The sequence below is a fragment of the Lepisma saccharinum genome, chromosome 7 (genome assembly GCF_977018435.1).
Source record: "Lepisma saccharinum chromosome 7, izLepSacc3.1, whole genome shotgun sequence".
Lineage (NCBI taxonomy): Eukaryota > Metazoa > Arthropoda > Insecta > Zygentoma > Lepismatidae > Lepisma > Lepisma saccharinum.
Window position 1 is genome coordinate 96,984,232 of NC_139235.1, and position 20,627 is coordinate 97,004,858.

A 20,627-nucleotide genomic window follows, 5' to 3' on the forward strand; every position below is an offset into this window, starting at 1 on the left:
TAGAAGAAGAGAAATATAATTTTAAAAAATGCCTTGCCGGAATGACAAAAAAGGCAAAAATGTTTGAAAAAGGCAGCGTAAGATGAAATAGGCAAAAAAAGGGCAACATAAAATATTGTTCAGAATGTTAAGAACCTGCGGATCGGTGTACTTTTGTGTTCAATTTTTGTCTACCAGCGTCGGAAACGAATAGGCATGTTGCCTAAAATCCGGGCTGCACTAATAACGTCCCCCACCCAAAATGAAATGCTGCTTATCAATCAGCGGATGCGTTCGCAGTATGCGTATATTTGTACGTATATACTTTTCAGCATATCTTCTATGGCTGTCTGAATTTACTAAAAGTGATAATGTACGTTACGGCCTTAAAAAATATAGTACACAATTTTGTACTTCAGAACTTTAATTCACTTTTTTTAAATATATATATTTCAATTCCCCTCCACCGGGAATGGAATTTTGGATCCTTCGATTAGAAAGTGATAGCATTAGTCACTACACTATCGAAAAGGACCGATTGATTCCATGAGGGACAATAGTCCTGTATTTTTTCGTATGTTACGTAGATTTATACAACGTTGTTTTGTGGCAAATAGCATGTTTTTAGACACTCTAGTCATTGTTACGAGTCTTAGGAAAATATGAAAGACTACATTTGGCATATAATCGTTATATTTGTACCTTGATCACTGCCACAAAAGCTGTGATCGCAATACATATAAAACGGGTTTTCAACACGCTCCGAAACGTTTGCCGGAATCATGGCAGCGGGCGTGCTTTCGCGCAATGAATTGTGGGGAAATTGTTCGCTGAATATCATCCATTGTTGCGGAATTTTCAGAATACGCCACTGCAGCGTTGACAACCTTTGTAAAAATATATTTCATAAAAACTCAAAGAATGCAAGATAAACATTAATGAAGATAATCATGCACAAAGTATTTTTTTTACATTAAACTAGACTTGATGTATGATAGATAAATCAGAATTAACTATTATATAACATTTTTCTTGGGTCAAAGTTCAAAACTTATATGTGATTAGCTGTGTTTATATAACAGAGGCTCTTCGAAAGGAAGAAAAAGGAAACATAAATGACATCACAAAGATTACTTCAAGTTCAAGATGTAGATTATGTCTTGGAAATGATATGCACAAATAGCTTCTTTTGTTCAGATTGGATTTCCCGAGACAAACTAGCGGACGTGTCGTTTGTTTCATGGTTTCACGAGTCCCTCTGTTCAAGGTCAAAGTACATGCACTTCTGCTAGCTCTTGTGTCTGCTTATTTTCCTCATAGGTGGCAGCTCCGGTTCACCTTCACGAGTGCTGAATTTCTAGGAAACTGATTCACAGTCGAATTTTAACGATAAATCGCGTTATGCAGCGAGGAACTATTTTTGTGGATCTGGTTGTTGATGAGGCGCCTTGATGAATGCATAAGTGATACACTTCGGTCGAAGATTGTAGGCGCACTACAGGAGTTTTTCACTTGAAGATCAAGGTGAGATTAACGTGGCCAGACTGTGAACAGTTGCAAAGCTTTTCTTCCAGACTCTCAAGAATAACGAAGAAGCTAGCTAGCGTTCTTACTGTTAGTGTTGTGCTTCAGCTTTACAATGCACAGTGTTGCCACGTTTCTGATGGAAGATTATCTACCTATAGTGCTCGCGTTCGTTGCAATTCTCGTGTGCTCGATTCTGTACGTGTGCGTTCGAATAAGGCACAGGAACCTTCCTCCTGGTCCATGGGGCCTTCCGGTTGTCGGTTATCTGCCGTTCATAAGCGAAGAGGAGCCCCACAAGACGCTGACTGATCTGTCCAAAGTGCACGGTGGCATTTATAGTCTTCGCATGGGAAGTGTGTTCACCGTTGTGCTGACGGATGTGAAGCTGATTCGCCAGGCGCTTGCCCTTGAAGCCTTCTCCGGCAGAGCTCCCCTCTACGTCACGCACGGCATCATGAAGGGCTATGGTAAGTCATTATAATTATCATCATATTTTGTTCTCTAAGTGGCGTGGGTGTGTCCGGTGTTGCACTGATGTAAAGTGCTCCCTTGTGCTGTGCACCATGCCATGAAAACGTATAGGAGGGGTGGAGTTAGGGCCGCACATTTTCTTGATCGCGGCCGAAGGTGGGGGTGATGTGATCAGCACCATACCTCCTGGTCGCCTTTACCCCTCATATTTTCCTCCAGGTACCCACTTTATACCACGCACTGATGTAACTCATTAACTCTAGGAGGCAAAATGCCCGAATACCTTTCGAAGTAAAGCATGACTCAGTACACACAGAGGGCCCTGACAGAGCTGATCTCTTTAACTCGTACATCGCGCTACGACGCCAGGGGTCCCGGGTTCGAATCCTGGCCTGGGCATGGATGTTTGCGAGTGTCCATTCATTAATTGCATCATGTCATCACCCATACCCATCTTCGCAAATTAGCCAAAAGTGGCACAAAAGGCGAAGTAAAAAAAGCAGTCAATCAATCTTTAACTCCTTTTTCTCTAAGAATATAGTGTCAAATACACCGGCTTTAATCTCACTTAAGTTTGCTGTCACTCTCTGACATCTCTCTCCACGTCTCCGGGAGAAGTTCAAAGCATCCTATCTTCGTTGCCTGAAAATCGCGCAAATGCTCCTGACGAAATCCCGTCTATTTTCCTCAAAAACACTGCTTCTTCTCTCGCTATTCCCTTCTCTATTTAGTAAACAGATGCTTCAATGAGGCAACATTCCCGGATTCATGGAAAAAGGCTAATGTGGTACCGTTATATAAATCTGGGGACAAGGATGCTGTTGCTTTTTATAGACCCATTTCCCTGTTATCACCACTTTCTATCGCCTGTGAAAAAAATAATAAAGGACCTGCTTTACAAATTCACCTCTCCATACATAAATACAGCACAGCACGGCTTCTTACCAGGCAGCTCCTACTTAACTTACTTGAGCATCGTATTATCTGACGCTATCAACTTTATATCTGAAAACTCTCAATTGGATGTAATATATATATATATATATATATATATATATATATATATATATAGATAGATATCTTGATTTCTCCAAAGCCTTCGACTCTATAAACCACAACTACCTCCTACATAAATTATCTCATCGTTTTAATATTTATGGGTAATTTCTCTCTCTGCTCAAACACTACCTCCGAAACAGACAACAAAAGGTTGTACTTTCCGGAACATCATCTTCTTATCGAGGTGTATCTTCTGGTGTTCCCCAAGGCAGTGTTCTTGGACCTCTTCTCTTCATCCTCTACCTTGATGATCTTCCAGAATATCTTTCTGACTCTTGTAAAAACCTTCTTTTGTTCGTCGATGATTGCAAAATATACCGTAAAATATCAAATTTAAATGACATGGCACTTTTGCAAAAGAACTTAGATTCCCTAATAAAGTGGTGTGACATACGGAACCTGAAAAAATTAATCCTCAGAAATGTACCACCATGGCCTTCTCCTTAAAGAAAAATACATTTAATACGCAATATTTCATAGAAAACAATTGCGTTCAAAGGGTTGCCGCACAGAAGGACTTAGGCGTCATGTTTGATGAGAAACTCTCCTTTTCTGACCACATCTCTGCAGTCACTGAGGGTTCCATGCGTATGCTGGGTCTCCTCTATCGTTTTACTGAAATACACAACCTGTCTGCTCTCGGCACTTTTTACCAATCTTTCGTTTCACCAAAACTTGAATACTGTTCTCCGATCTGGTCTATGGCATGCCGCTCAAAAGTAGAGACTAATTTTTTTCTTCCTGGCCATTGTTCGCCACCGAATTCCATCCACAAAACATTTACATAAGTCCATCCTTCTGAAAACGCTAAATATCCATACCCCTCATGATAGACACATATTTGCAGACCATATTTTCCTCCATTAAATAACCAATGGGAACATAAGAAGTGATCGCCTTCTTCAAGAAATTCACTTTCGAGTACCGTCCCGCACCACAAGGAGCACTCAGCTTTTCACCAAGGTACCTTTATTAGGTATGCCATTCCCGAGGTTTCGAGATTTTTTCCCATGATTCTGTGCGCGCTATGACGTCATTAAGAGGACAGAATGGAACTTACTTCGTTAGCGTATACGGAAGCTTGAGATAAATGGGTCGATTATTTACTTATACACATATTTTCTTGAATGCCGGTAGAATGAGAACAAATCACCCTGTTTGTGCTCTTGCCACGTGCAATAATAATAGAAGAAAATCGCCTGGAATAAAGTGATCATCGCAAAAAATCAAGTTGCTGCAGCAGGATTGATTCAATTTGTTCCTCCAAATTTCGGACTTACTCAGTGGTGCAACCACAGGGTGGGCAGGGGCATTGCCCGCCAACCTTCGACGGAAGTCAATTCTAGGAGGGGCAAACATTGATGGCCAAAGGCAACTGCAGGGGGCACAGAGGAGCAATTGCCCCCTTCTATTTCAAATGTTATTCAAATAAAAATATATTTCGTAAAATTTTCTTGCTCGCTTCGCTTGCAGTGCCTGCTTTTCTGTCTCGTCAAGTTCAGAGCCGTAGCTAGGGGGCGGCGGGAGTCGGCCATGGGCGCCAAATAATCCAAATTTTAAAATAAAAGTTGTGAAAGAGAAATGCCTTGGCGCCACGTGATATGATTTGTTCCCTATTAAATCAATATTGTTTTAAAATGCAAAAATTGGATCTAAAAATTTTATTTCCCGCTTCGCTCGCAATATAATTGTTTTCTGTAATGTGATGTATTTAAATAATATGTTTTGTATATATGTAATGAATAAACTTTGAATAGTACACAATTTAGTGTTAGCTTGTTGCATATGTATTTTCTTATTTTATGTCGCTCCATGTTGCATATGTGTAAAACATATGAAAGTTATACATGTTATATGTACAAAAAAAATATCTTCGGCATGCATTTATCATTCATTTTCTGCGATTCAAAAATACAGTTTGTGTGCTTGACACGTTCTAAAAATGGGTCTGCCGTTATTACCTCAGGCGTCGTATCGTTTTACTATTAATATTAACTTAATAATACTCAGCGGTGAACGATGAGACTCTGTGAAGTACACAGACTCCTCTCAGGTACAGGGATAGTGTTAGGCAAAGACAATATTCACAGCACAGAGAAATAAAACCACATTACTGCCGTATGTATAAATTGAAAAGTTTTATTCTTTATTTAATGCAATTATAATGCAACTATACTTGAGACGAAAGCGAGGATTTCGCTTTGTCGATGAATTGACTCAATTAAAACGCGTAAAACTCAATGCGTGGCTATCGGCAAGCCTATGATTGCATAGACCTAGCTTGCGCCCCGAACTACCACACCAAGAGATATGCAATGATAACTGAGCCAATATTTGCTCTTTAACCTTTTATTTCCAGATTAATCTTTAGGCTAACTTTATTATTTGACGTGGAATGGTTGCAGTATTGTGCATATCATCAATGCATGGCTATCGGCGTACCTATGTTCACATAGGCCTAGCTTGCGCCCCGAACTACCATACCAGGATGTATGCACAACACCGAGGAGTTCCTTTTACGTTTAAAAGCTTCGTCGATCCGTGGTGAAAAGTGTGATGATTCTTACGCGACATCCTCGCTTTTATACTCTTTTCGAGAACACAGATTAAAGTACAGATGAATCACTCACTATCTACAAAAGGATACTATCAACAAGACTGACATCTATACATCTTTAGAAATACAAATTCGTATAGAGCACTCTTGCAAACAAAGATACATTAAATTACTCATAACAGAGCATAAAATACAATAAACATTAAATAAAAGATATATATTACAAACAGGGTGCAATATTACTTATAATAACAAATAAATTACGCTTTCTTTTACAAAAATAAATACATTAGTGACATATCTTCTACTGGTGACTTCACATAAAAATGTGGATCATATCATCTGCCCCTTCCTTTCGGAAACTAAGTTTCAGGAAGGAAGTTATCTACCTGGAGGAAACTTAGTTTTAAATTACAAATTCTTTCTTTTTATCCTCCGAAAAACGCACCAGTTTTACGTTATCCAAGTTAACCTTACCATATAATTCTTTAGTCCTTGGAATTAGCAATGTCACAACATTATTTTCCACTTTGTCCACTAGATAAGGTCCTATCCACAACATAAATAACTTTTGAATGGTCCTATCTAATGAGGAGCTTAAGGAATGGTTTTTAACCATCACGAAGTCTCCAACTGTCACTGTCTTGGCGTTTCCCTTCTGTTTTAAATTCTTCGACAGCTTCTTCTTCTCCCTGACTTGGGCTAAGAATAATTTGGACTTCCAATCCGGTTGGGCTTCTTCCCGTTCTGGCCAATTGAAATGAGTTAGGATCTCTCTGGGTATGGGATGGTTGAAGAATAGTTCAGCAGGTGAATATCCAGTAGTCTCAGAAACGGAATAATTAATTAACCAAACAACTTTTGATATGTATCGAGACCAAGTCTGATGTTCTCGATAACAAAATAGACGAAGTAATCTGACTATCTCTTGATTTGCTCGTTCTACCATGTTCCCCTTTGGATTGTAAGCTGTGGTGCAAACGTGATGGATACCAAGCTTTTTGGTAAATTCGTGCCACTGCTTAGAGGTAAACTGAGCTCCTCTGTCGCTCAGGGTAAACGTAACGTTTGGATAGTGAGCAAAATATCCTCTCTGAAGCGTGTTTATAATTTCTGTGGTGCTGGCAGTCCGTAAAGCATATGCGGAGACAAAACGTGTACCCACATCAATAAGGCTCAAGATGTACTGGTATCCATTAGATCGAGGAAGCTTCCCAATCAAGTCCAGAGAAAGCATCTCATGAGGTTGCTTGGGACTGATATGAAGGGTCTCCTTGAGTATCCCCAATTTGTCTGGTTTACTTTGGGCACAAATCTCACAGTCTCGGATGTACTGTATCACGTCAACCTTCATGCCTTTCCAGAAGTATCGTACTGCAAGTCGCTTCAATGTCTTGGATACTCCAAAATGTCCAGCTTCATCATGAATTACTTTCAAGAGAGGTTGCTTCATTACCACCGGAACACACAATTTCCAAAGGGACTGATTGTCTGATCCTCTCTTAAATAAAATTCCTTCTTGAATGCGATAGGAACGATGCAATCTGAGGTTAGGTTCCTGAGAATTTAGAGATTGGAGTAAATGTTTGCAGAATTCATCTTCAGATTGTGCCTCTCTCCACTTGTCGACGTCATCTATTTCTCCTCTTTCGGCCCACAGGTAGTTTATTCTGAATGTCTGCTGGCTATTTTCAGGATGAATCTGTGGTATATCATCAGCAGGATACCGAGATAAAATATCTGCCAGATCGTTTTGGCGACCAGAGACGTATACTATTTTATACTGGTACTGTTGGAGTTTTAAAGACCAGCGAGTCAAACGACTGTTCCAGTTACGGGCGTCTTGTAACCATACCAACCCTTTATGATCACTGTAGATAGTGAAGGGCCTACCTTTCAAATAAACAGCATACTTCTCAACTCCAAAGATTATGGCCAAACATTCTAACTCATGGATGGAGTAATGGCGTTCGTTCTCCTTCAGTTTTCGGCTTGCATACTGAATGACCTTTCTCTCTTCACCATCCATTTGGAAAAGAATACTACTCAATCCTTTCCCAGAAGCATCGCATTGGATACAGAATTCCTGTTCAAAATCAGGCTGTGCTAATTCAGCATCTCTTACAAGTTCATTCTTCAGTAGCTGGAAACTTTGTTCTTCCTCGTCTCCCCAAATCCAACGTTGATTTTTACCTAACAGCTTGGTGAGCGGTTCAGATTTAGCTGCAAAATTTTCAATGAACTTCCGCCTCCAGTTGGCGAGGCCAAGAAATTTCCGAACATCCTTTCTAGTTTTAGGTTTAGGAAATAACTTAACGGCTGAATTTTTGTCTGGTTGGATTTTGATCGCATCTCCAGAAACAACGTGACCCAAGTAGGTGATTTCCTTTTTGACAAATTCACACTTTCGCAGTTTTACAGTCATGCCCACTTCTTGGAGTCGCTGCAACACTTCGTCTAGATGTTTGAGATGCTTGGAGAGTTCTTTGTCGAAAATCAGCAAGTCATCCATATATTGAGTTAGATATTCTTCGGTTTCAGGACCAAATACAGCATGCATGGCAGCTATGAAAATTGACACAGCACTAGAGATACCAAAAGGCATTCGAGCAAACATCCACTGACGTCCTTTATAGGAGAAGGCAGTACATGGTTGGCAGTCAGTTTTTACAGGGATCTGTAAATATCCAGAAGCCAGATCCAGATTTGTAAAATAACGAGCACCTTTAAATTTTTGTAAGGCATCCGAAATGGGTTCAACTGAATTTCGTGGAACACGTACAATTTTATTCAAATTTCTGAAGTCAATGCATGGGCGTACTGTACCGTCAGGCTTGTCGACTACAATTAAAGGGTTCAAGTAAGGGGAATTACAAGGCATTATAACACCCCATTGTCTCCACTTTTCTAATTCTTCCTCCAGGAGTTTCCTTTTTGCTATAGGTATGGGATATGGAGATCGATACACAGGTTCTCTGGTGGTGAGTTCAATCTCACACTGGAAGTTTTTAATAGTACCTGGTCTCTCGGAAAATACATCTCTATGCTTCAATAAGACTTCTTTCAATTGGTTTTTACCCCTTTCGCATAAAATCTCATTCGCATTGACCTTCTGCAGAATGTCGTCAGGACTAGCCGTCCACTGATCGACATGGGAATCTTCACGGACCTTTCTTACATACGTCCCTTTCGAAGATCCATTATTCACGAGGTCCTGCTCTACCGGAACTCCGTCTACGGTGAGGGATAACTTCTCGCGCTGTAGGTCAATTCCTGCTTCATATTTCCTGAGGAATGGGTAGCCCAAAATAAAGTCAGCTTCGAGACCCTTCAAGACAAACATGTCCTCCAATAAATTTCTTCCAGCAATCTCCAGATATACTTGTCTACATCCCACAACTCTAGTTTTGTTTCTCCCAGTGAAATCAGTCAGCCTAACATCTGGACATGTTTGTAACTGCAATGACGGCAGCTTCTCTTTAATCTTCTTCCAAATGGCGTAGCTCATGAGATTACATTCGCTGCCAGTGTCCAGAACACAAACAAAATCGACGCCTGTTACAGTTGCTTTAATTAACGGAGCCCTGGGTAGTTTTTCCTTTCCAACTGCTTGTTGTAGTGCTCTCTCTAAACTTTGTTCTCCTTCATTGAGAGTCAGCACAACAAAAAGATGATTATCTTCACTATATATAACGCTGTCATCGGTTCCCAGAGAAGTCCAAGATTTTAGCCCAACCGTGATCGGGAACGAAGAATTCACGTTGGGCGACTGGCTAAATCCGACTGCATACCACTCGGATTAGCACTAGTCGATGGTGCCCAACAAAAGTCTCTTGTCATGTCGACGCTTTGACGTTGCTCGTTCGTCAAACGTGAAGCAGAAGGTTCAAACGGAGGCGCCGTCGCTCTGAAATTACTGGGTTCAGAGGCGTTACGTGAAGAGTCACGGGAATGGTCTTCTGGATCAGATCTGGAACGACGCGGCCCACGTGCGTAGTTGTTCCTGCCATCCCTTCTCGGAGGATTACGTCGTCTGTTGTAATTGGAATATCCATTCCTCTGGTTCTGCATAACTTGTCTGACTCTGGGTTGTTGGTTTCCAATTCTATTTTGTCTGGGAGCATTTCCCTGGCCTGCACCTTCCCTATTCCACACAGGTTTCCAACTGTCCTGCTCTTCAAGCACCTCGAATCTTTTCAAAAAATCAGCAAGCTGTCGTACAGTTCGAGGAGAATTAGCCAAACTCAGACTGCGGGCTCTATATGGAAGCTGAGAGATAATTAAGTTCACTATCTCTGGTTCTACATAACGGGCAGACAGATTGCGGTAGGCTGAGTAAATGGACCATGCGTATTCTTCCATACTCATACCAAACTGCTTTGAATATCGACGAGATCTCACTGCTGTCAGCTGCCTTTCTTTGGCCTCTTCTGAAGCATATTGTTTGCGAAAACGGCGGCAGAAATCAGAATAGGACTTGAACTCTAACTGGTTTGCTCGAAACCAATGCTCAGCCTGGCCTTTGAATAACCGAGGAATAATTTCCAATCGATATTCGTATGGAACTTGCATTAAATCAAAGTTGATATTGAGTTCTTTTAAATACTGTTCAGCATTCTGGGCTTCCAGGTCTCCCTTGAACTTGGACAAGGAATTAAGGTCTGCCATCCTTGGGGTTCCTGTCGTCGTTGATCGCTGAGTTCGCGGTGGTGACTCATCTGACCCGCTTCTCACATTTCCATGCCTTCGTGTTCGCTTTCTGATATTCGCTTGATCCTGAGAGTCCGAGCTGGTGCTGGAAGAGGAGGAACTGCGATCTTTCTTCCTTGCTAGACGTTTCCTCTTTGCCCCTTCTTCAAAACGACGATGCCGTGCCCTGGGAGATTCACGCTCTCTGTAACCTCTATCATCGCCCGAGAGACTAAAGGAAGGTGGAACTGCAGATGCCACTTCATTAGCTCTTGAATCAGCAGTAACTCGTGGGCGACATACTTGTTTGTCTTTTCTAGTTCTCTCTCCACCTGTTCGGTCCATTGCTTCATTTAGTTCAATGTTAATGGTTGGTAACACTGCACTCTCAGCAACCGCAGACGGGTGACCAGCTGTTCGAGATCCAGTTTCTGTTTCCGTTTGCCGGGAAACGTGCATAGTCTCTAACTGATTCGTAAGTTGTTCTACCTGAGTCTTTATTTCCTCAACGTCCTTGCTTCTTTGAGACACAACGACGGAAATCTGACTAATATTTTCTTGGACCTCAGCCCGGAACTGTAATTTGTCAGTCTCGGCCTCGGCCAATATCTGTTCCATCGTCAGCTGTTTTTCAATAATCTTATTGCACTCCTCAGTGAATCTCGAATTTATATCCTCTACATCGATGCGAACACTTTCCGTGGCTTTATTAACATCGGCTGCCAAGCTACGCCGGAACTCATCAAAGTCCATCTCTCTAGCCTGCCGAATTTCTTCAGAGAATCGGGCCCTAGTATTCTCGTTCTCAGACTTTAGTTGTTGTATTTCACAGGCCATCTCGCCTATTTCAGCTCTTAAAGCTTTCATAGATTCATCGTGCTGCTTACCGATATCATCCTTTAATAGCGCACATTGTCTACAGATATCAGCTTTCAGTGCTTCAGACTGTTTGCTAATATCAGCCTTCAAGTTATTAATGGAATCAGCTTGCTGTTTAATGTCAGCCTGCAATGTTTCAGACTGTTTGCTAATATCAGCCTTCAAGTTATTAATGGAATCAGCTTGCTGTTTAATGTCAGCCTGCAATGTTTCAGACTGTTTGCTAATATCATCCTTCAAGTTATTAATGGAATCAGCTTGCTGTTTAATGTCAGCCTGCAATGTTTCAGACTGTTTGCACATATCAGCTTTCAGTGCTTCAGACTGTTTGCTAATATCAGCCTGTAATGTTTCCATACTTTCAACTTGCTGCTTGCTAATTCCTTCAATCATGGCTTTTAAAGCTTCAAACATATTTAATGGATCAGAGGTAATAGTTGTAGACAATGATTCACATTCTTTACAAACGAAATCGGTAGCTTCGTGGCTTTCAGATCGAACATCTAAGCCACAACATTCATAATGTAGAAACTTTGTACATTTCTTGCACACAAATGTGGGTTTATCTTTATCAACGTTCCGACAACAATCGGGAACATTAAGCTCTGAACTAGAAGCAAGATTTTTATTTGCGCTACGCAAATGTTTTCTTTCCATTTCAACGAAGTAGTTCTGTGCTTTTCTACAAATATAAAAGTTTAGTGCTCTTGCACAATGAATTTCAACTTTAAACAATTGTCTTGCCCTTGTACACTACAGAATCGAGCCAACACGTTGAGCTGCCATTTGACACGTTCTAAAAATGGGTCTGCCGTTATTACCTCAGGCGTCGTATCGTTTTACTATTAATATTAACTTAATAATACTCAGCGGTGAACGATGAGACTCTGTGAAGTACACAGACTCCTCTCAGGTACAGGGATAGTGTTAGGCAAAGACAATATTCACAGCACAGAGAAATAAAACCACATTACTGCCGTATGTATAAATTGAAAAGTTTTATTCTTTATTTAATGCAATTATAATGCAACTATACTTGAGACGAAAGCGAGGATTTCGCTTTGTCGATGAATTGACTCAATTAAAACGCGTAAAACTCAATGCGTGGCTATCGGCAAGCCTATGATTGCATAGACCTAGCTTGCGCCCCGAACTACCACACCAAGAGATATGCAATGATAACTGAGCCAATATTTGCTCTTTAACCTTTTATTTCCAGATTAATCTTTAGGCTAACTTTATTATTTGACGTGGAATGGTTGCAGTATTGTGCATATCATCAATGCATGGCTATCGGCGTACCTATGTTCACATAGGCCTAGCTTGCGCCCCGAACTACCATACCAGGATGTATGCACAACACCGAGGAGTTCCTTTTACGTTTAAAAGCTTCGTCGATCCGTGGTGAAAAGTGTGATGATTCTTACGCGACATCCTCGCTTTTATACTCTTTTCGAGAACACAGATTAAAGTACAGATGAATCACTCACTATCTACAAAAGGATACTATCAACAAGACTGACATCTATACATCTTTAGAAATACAAATTCGTATAGAGCACTCTTGCAAACAAAGATACATTAAATTACTCATAACAGAGCATAAAATACAATAAACATTAAATAAAAGATATATATTACAAACAGGGTGCAATATTACTTATAATAACAAATAAATTACGCTTTCTTTTACAAAAATAAATACATTAGTGACATATCTTCTACTGGTGACTTCACATAAAAATGTGGATCATATCATGCTTGTTTTTAATTATTAGCTAATGTAAAATTTCTGGTGTTGAAAAAAATTTAAATTGTTTGTTCCAAATAAATGCTTTAGCACAGACATCTACCCCCTTTTTGCTTTGTAACGTCTTTGATACTACTACTACTACTACTAGTAATAATAATGCCATTATTAATGTTATTATTATTACTATTATTATCATTGGTACGTTTATCCTGGCACTTGCCCCCTCCAGACAAAAATTCGTGGTTGCGCCTATGGCCTTACTTCTACACTCGCCTTCCATATCATCACGTATGCAACTTTCAAAAACCTTTACACAATCGGAACTCAGTTTCTAAGTATTGCTTCATTGAATATTGTGTGAAAGATAAGATTTATTAGCTTTGAAGTTGAAACATCGCCCGCGAAAATAATACTTTGAACATCTCGTAGGTAGCCAACAATAATTAACAATTGCACTGTGTTACTTTATTTATGTGCGTTTCATGGGCGGAGTATAAGCTTTTGCTTTGTGGGGGCAGACTCTGGGAGAAGCATATGATATTATAAACTAGGGGATATTCAATAACCCTCAGGTATTGAATATCCCCTAGTTTATAAGGGGTCCGGAGGCCTTCCCCCGGAAATTAAAAAAAAAAGCTTAAAATCACTGAGTTTTATTCCTTTTAGATTTGAAAATGTTAAATTTCCTTGCTTAAGTAAACAAATATTGGAAAAATGAAATTCAAAAGTTGTTTTGATGCCTCAGCAGTAACTGTTGACTCAACACAAAGTCATTTTACGTTTTTCTTTCTTCAAACTGTACACATCAATACGGCCGGTTTAAGGTGGGTGCTATTGATGCTGCGGCATTAGGCCCATTCCTGAAATAGGCCCAGATGAAAACAGACGAGAATTTTTCGAAAGCTGAACAGTTTTCTTTTGCTATATTAACCTGAAAATAAATCTTAGAATTAAATTTGGTGCCCCAATTTTGGACGCCTAGACACAGCGTTACTTATTATACAGTTACTATTATTCTTTCGGCTGTGACGTAACTATAACGTCGTTGTGTTTATTGTTCACCGAATATTTCAAGTTAATGCTATCAATTGATGCAGCATCAGGCCCAATTTCGTCTTAATCCGGCCCTGCACATCAATCAAATCGTCTAAGACCCGCTATTGCGGCGCAATTACCGCACATGACATCATGCCAAACGTCAAGATTTGCGATATGGCTTCATAACAAAAATGTAGTAACTGAACTTAATCATGTTTTATTTTATAGTCTTTTTTAAGTTGGGGGGCCAGGCCTCCCCTGGCCCCTCCATAACTCCGCCTATGGTGCGTTTGTTGAGAAATGGTGCTGAAAATATAATGTACGACTTACAGGACAGACGTTTCTCCCCTGCACATCCTTTCAATCTTCTCGTCAATCAATGAGAAGAGCTGTCATGTAAATAATGCCCAAAGAAGCTATTCAATATAAAGCATACTTATCAAAGCAAGGAAAATTTTATCAATGATTTTTGTATTATCAATATAATGTGTTGTATACACGTCTATTATATTATAATTTAAAGATATCGTACAAATATAATACTATTTTGCTGGCTTTAATTTATTTTATATGTGCTTTAAAAAGCCTCGTTGGTTCAGTCGTAAATAATCTGACTGTCACGCAGAAGACGAGGATTCTGTTCCCAGGGTGGTTGGTCTCGAGGGGGATTTTCTCAGCAACGTCCTTGCATGAAAACGGTTTCGAGGTTCGCCAGGGGTCTAAAAAAATAGTATTTTGGGGGCCGGAACGTGATGCTAACCACCTTCATAAATGGCCGGGATTGTGAATCATAATCCCTATTCATTCATGGTATGTTGCAACGCGCAGAAGGTACTTTTGCTTTTAAAACATAGTGCATATTTAGTCGCACACCGTGGTCGTTCGATCTAGACGTCATGCTTTGGGCTCTGGCTACGGAACGCGCAGGTCCGAGTCTCCTAGGGGAAGCGTAACAACTTTCCTTCTGAGGTTTCGGACTGTGTATGGGGCCGGTGGCCAGCCACCATTGTGAGGAAATTGGAGAGCTACGAATGAGTAGCGTAACCCGGTCATGGAAACTTACAAAAGTGACTGGGGGGGTCGTCGTGCTGACCACACGTCACCTCGTAACAGGTTGGATGATCTCCCGCCTCGGCAGGTGGAAGTGAGGCCGGCAGTCGGTAGGTAGGCCTTAGCCCTGTATTAGTACACATTTGAATACATGCCGCGAGAATACTGACACATTATGAAATTTGTTTGACTCAACTCAAACATACTGCAGAAACTCTTTCCATGTAGATTTAATAGCCGGCATCCGTGGCAGAGTGTTAGCACATCGCGCTACGACGCCAAGGATCCCAGGTTCGAATCCCGGCCTGGGTATGGATGTTTGTGTTCATCATCATGACTCATCCCCATCTTCGCAATTAGCCAAAAGTGGCAGAAAAGTGAAGTATAATAAAACAAGTTTAAAAAAAACAAACTAGATTTAATATTTCATATTTGTGTTGCTTGATTGAATTGGAGTTTTAAGTCCGCTTTTTGCACAGAAAGGCTAATTGGGACTGGACCTACAGTTTAAAGTTGGATCCGAACCACTATGTGCCTACACCGGGTATCGAACCCGGGACCCCCTTGACTACAAGGCGACGGCACTACCACTAGGCCATCGGGGAGGCCATATTTGTGTTGCTTCACAAGACTTATTTTCTAATTGTGCACTGTATTATTAGTAAAACACATTTTATATGTGTATTGGATATGGTATGAGATTTAATTAGGAAAAGCGATGGATAATGTAATATTTATACAAAGTAAAATAATGTATTATGTTCTTACAACAAATGTAACTATTACAGAATAGGAAGCCAGTGCCGAAATTAGCGGTAAGTTTCTTTTTAATTCCTCGGAGTAGTAAATATTGTTACAAATAAAATCTAAAAATTTAGATCCTCAACTCAGGTGGATAAGAGACCAAATTATAATTCTCAGCTTGCATTTACCTCCCATTATTAGAAGTATCATTCGACCGAAAAGCAATCTCTGACTGTTGGCTGATAAATGCGACGTGCCCAAAATACAGGAAAACGTAATTTGTATTGCTTTTGTTTTATTTCAAGTATAATTTACCCCTTGGCTAATCGCAAAGATGAAAATGAATGGTGAAATGATGAAATGGATGAAGGGATGATCACAAATCCATGTGGATCACAAACAGTACAGAGTCATACACAGATTGTTGGTTGTTGATTGTTGGATTGTTGTTGATCCCTTCGGCCCTCGACCCGAACTAGCAGTACACTGAGGCTCCGGAAGATCCGCTGTCGTCAATGTCTTCAACTTTGGACCCCAATTGGAACTAGTAGTAGACTTCGTTACTTTAGTATTTAGTTCTTTTCATCTTCGAATCACTAGATCTTGTAAAGCCACCAATGGACACTGATTGATCACTAATCGACAGTATGAATGAACTGTCACACTTACCTTTGAATTCTCATTAACAGATTGTGTTGTAGCCCGACCCTATGGCCGAGGGTTAGCACATCGCGCTGCGACGCCAAGGGTCCCGGGTTCGAATCCCGGTCGGGCTTGGTTGTTTGTGAATGTCCATTCATCAATTTCATCATTTCATCACTCATCCCCATCTTCGCAAATTAGCCAAGAGGCACAAAACGCGAAGTAAAATAAACTAAATCAATCAATCAATCAATCAAAGATTCTGTTGTACAGATCAACTTGGAAATTGAAGCCGCGTATTTTAACCTCATTATATTCTAGAATGTTCCGCAGATAAAACGATTCGTTAATGTTGCCAGTAGTTCGACTCCTTCTCTTATTCATGAACGTCCCCTCTCCCGCTTTCCACAGATTAGAAAATTACAATCAATCGCCCTACGTGTGGCGTTACGTTTGCAGCTTCCAAATGGTGACAAGTCTTTACATAGTGCAGCGACAACACCGAAAGCTCAAAAAAAGTTTTAATGCAATATTATCAATAACAGGGTTATAGAACATTCTCTGTGTTGCCTTGGTAAGTATTTCTCTCCTTATATCATCGACACACTATTCAAGAAAACAAAAACCTAATTTTATGTAGTGTAAACTGAAAAAAATTAAGGGGGACTCCAGCCCCCTGATCCCATCTTGGATACGCGCTATTAACAATAACAGGGTTATAGAACATTCTGTGTCTTGCCTCGATAATTATTTCTCTCAAATTATCATCAAATTATTCAAGAAGCCATGAACCTAATTTTATGTAGCGTAATTTCCTGAAGGGGTTGCTGGAGCCCCCTGATTCCCACCTTGGATACGTGCTTGACTCGATAATTATTTCTCTCCTTAAATTATCGTCACATTATTTTATTTCCGACCACAAGAAACCAAAAACCTCATTTTATCTATTGTAAACCGAAAACTTTCGGGGGGGGGGGGCTCGAGCCCCCTGAGCTCCCCCTTGGATACGTGCCTGCTGCGAGTGTACCTTCATCAATTAAAACTAATCATCACTCATCCTGTTCGTCGCGATTAGCCAAAAGTGGAAGACGACGCTAAATAACAAAAACAAATTTATCATCGTGGCGATCAACTGGAGAATCTGAAAAGTAACGTAATAATATTAAAGGGAAATTCCAGGACATTCAGTAAAAAGTCATATCAGAATATGCCCGGACAAGAACTTTCCTTAGAATTATACATTTAAAATAAATGCAATAGGTTAGCTGGAAAGAAAAGCCGGCAGTGGACTACAGCCTACAGGGATAAGATATCACGCAAAAAATAAACTATGCATTGTTTCGGAATAAAGGTATTCTTCTATCGCGTATTTGATCTCTTGTTGTCAAATTAAATTAACAGCTTTGGTGTATAATATCAAAAGATGCATGAAAACACAGCGTTTCATGGGCCATCTGCTACATTCTACGCATAGCTTTCTTCCGCTCGTGTCCGCTTGGTGACGTCACAAGATCTAGCCAATAACGTGCAAGTCGCGGAGTGGCCCCCTTTGGCTTTTCACATATCAGAAACCGAGCCACAGACTACCCGGCATATACAACAATCTACCAAACCGAGTTGACATTTTTGAAAACCATGCAAGTTTTAAAAGCTACTGTGTAACAACGTGTAATTCACTTTATTCAATATATATAAAGCCCCAATCTCACCTCTGACTGACTCACTGACATAAATGTTCTCCATGAAGGAAGCCCCGGAGGCAAAAAATACCCCATTACGACCCCCCCCCCCATGAAATTGTCCCAAAAGGCCGAGAAAATTTTAAAAAATCCCTCAATCGGCCCTCTTTTAAGGGTGAAAATGCCGTTTTTTCATGTCTTTAACAACCGTTTCCAAGGGCATTTTTTTGCAGCACACATTGTTTCCTTCAATTCTCAATTGTCAGCTACATTATATTTTTCACAGATCAATAAAACACAGATGAATGAACTCCTGGTTTTGAAAAGGTGCCTCAAACCAGGGTGACATCTACATAATAAGGAGTTTCAGGCAAGATACAATTACGTATATATTGTTATACTCAATGGGAAAATATCTACATCGTGCCTGTTTTAACTAAATGTTTAGAGGCATGATAACAAACAATTCTTTAGAGTTTGCCATGCCTATTGTCCATGGAAACGGACGTTGCTAGGGAATTTAAAGAAAGTTTATTTTCACCCCGAAAACTACTGTAAGAGAATTATGCTAGAGTTTTCGAATTTCAAAATACGAGCATCAGAATTTATTACAGAGGCAAGGTAGGAATTTGAGGACAATGACGGAAAACAATTATTTTTCAATTACGTTTATAAATGTGAAAATGGCGAGAGACGTAAATATTGCTTTTTCAATTTAAATGTCACTATTGAATTCGTTTATGCAATACATCCAATTAACTATCTTGAAACGGTTATTGCTTACTCACTTTATTATCAAGAAAATAGACAATTTTGAATATTTTGTATATTTGTACCATATTAGAGCCCGTGAACATTACGTTCAAAACTTTCTAAATAAGCAAACCACGCCGGCGAGCGCACGAAATGAAGGGAAACAATTATTTTTAAATTAAGTTTAAAAATGTGAAAATGACAAAACATGTAAATACTGCTTTTCCAATATAGTGTCACTATTCAATTCGTTTATATGAAAGATCTAACTATTTTGAAACGGACAATATTTACCCAGTTTATTATTATGAAAATAGACAATAATGTGTTGAATATTTGTACAATATTAGAGTGCACACATAAACTTATTTTTTCACATTAGCAAACTTACACACTTGTTCCCTTTCATCCAATACAACATGCAGACATTTTACCCCATCTTTAATATGATTGCGCCCACAACGTGGCCGAAGGTTACGCATGCGAGCGTACAAGACGTGGCCAAAGGCCAGCTGCAGCTGGGCAACGTCATAAACACACGTATGCGTGGCTGTAATGACACTCCGGATTGTGGGAAAACCCACCAAAAAAGGTCTTGACATATGTCGCGGCGGAAATGAACCGATAAGAAGCCTCGGCGCAAGCGACACGGACTCAAGTAAAATATCTTGTCAACTGGTGGGAATGTCCCTTAGTTTTATTTTATTCTATCTCCTTTTTCTATGCTTGTTAATTAAACAGGCAACATCTTTCGGTTGGGCATACACAGGAGATGTGCTATGCATAGGCTTACCATATTTTTTTGGGTCCAATCCAGGCAGTAGCGTACGCAGGATTTCATCAGGGGGGGTCATTTCTAAAACTTTCTCCAAATTCACATTATTATTGTTTTGTTATACTTTAATTAAATAATAATACTCATAATTAATTAATAATACTTATAATGAATTAATTAGCTGAATTACTACTAATAATACTACTCATACCACTACTACTATTAAGTACTAGAGATCTACATAAATATAGTATTTACGAAAGCAATAGAACGACATTACTTTCTAGTAATTCGATTTTTATCAAATTCTGGGAGCATTTTTTTGTTTCTTTGTTACGAAATAATTGTCTGGTCAACGAGGTGACACATTTTAAGTGTGAAGAAATCCATAAAAACAAGAAAATATATTAAAATAAATTGAAATAATCCAAGTATGGAACTCTGCGGTGGTCTGGTCGGTAGAACGTCTGACAACCACGCGGGAGATCTGGGTTCGATACCCGGAATTGGTTAGAATTTTTCCGGCTTCTTTCCCGCATAAATGTCCCCGATAATTCTTGCCAACAAAACATTTTACAATAGTTAAGCTTATTGTCGTTTGAATAATTGTCTAGTGAACAAGGTGAGACATTTTAAAGGGAGACATTCAAACGTGCTGCGGCAAACAATGGGAAGGCGGACTGGTGGCTGTATTCTTGTCCGCCTAGCCTTGTCTATACATTAGCCGCTTACAACGAGCCAAGAACTTTCTTTTGTTAATTCTCATTGTTCACACGAAAAAAATACATGTTCATTGAACATGATTGTCCCAAAATTCCCGTCCCAACTTTTAAATTCCCCCTTTATAAGAGTTCAAACCTAGGATATCCAGCTTCATAGCGCGTTACATTCACTATCCTTCACACAGCGGTTCGATATAGTACATACATATAACCTATGTGAGGTCCTATAAAACACATACTTGTATAGTGCATAGTGGTTGTATATAATGCTGTTTCGTAAGTATATGAACAATATGAGCGTCGGAAAGTG

At 39.8% G+C, this 20,627-nt stretch overlaps 1 protein-coding gene across 1 annotated transcript in view; it reads left to right on the forward strand.

Moving 5' to 3' along the window:
* The first annotated feature begins 1,192 nt into the window (after positions 1 to 1,192).
* Positions 1,193 to 20,627, forward strand: part of phtm (cytochrome P450 enzyme phantom) — a 104,595-nt gene continuing 85,160 nt past the window's right edge. Inside the window, exon 1 of the mRNA XM_083125698.1 lies at positions 1,193 to 1,973. Coding sequence (XP_082981824.1) covers positions 1,619 to 1,973 — 355 coding nt within the window. The 5' untranslated portion in view covers positions 1,193 to 1,618. The remainder of the gene's footprint in view (positions 1,974 to 20,627) is intronic.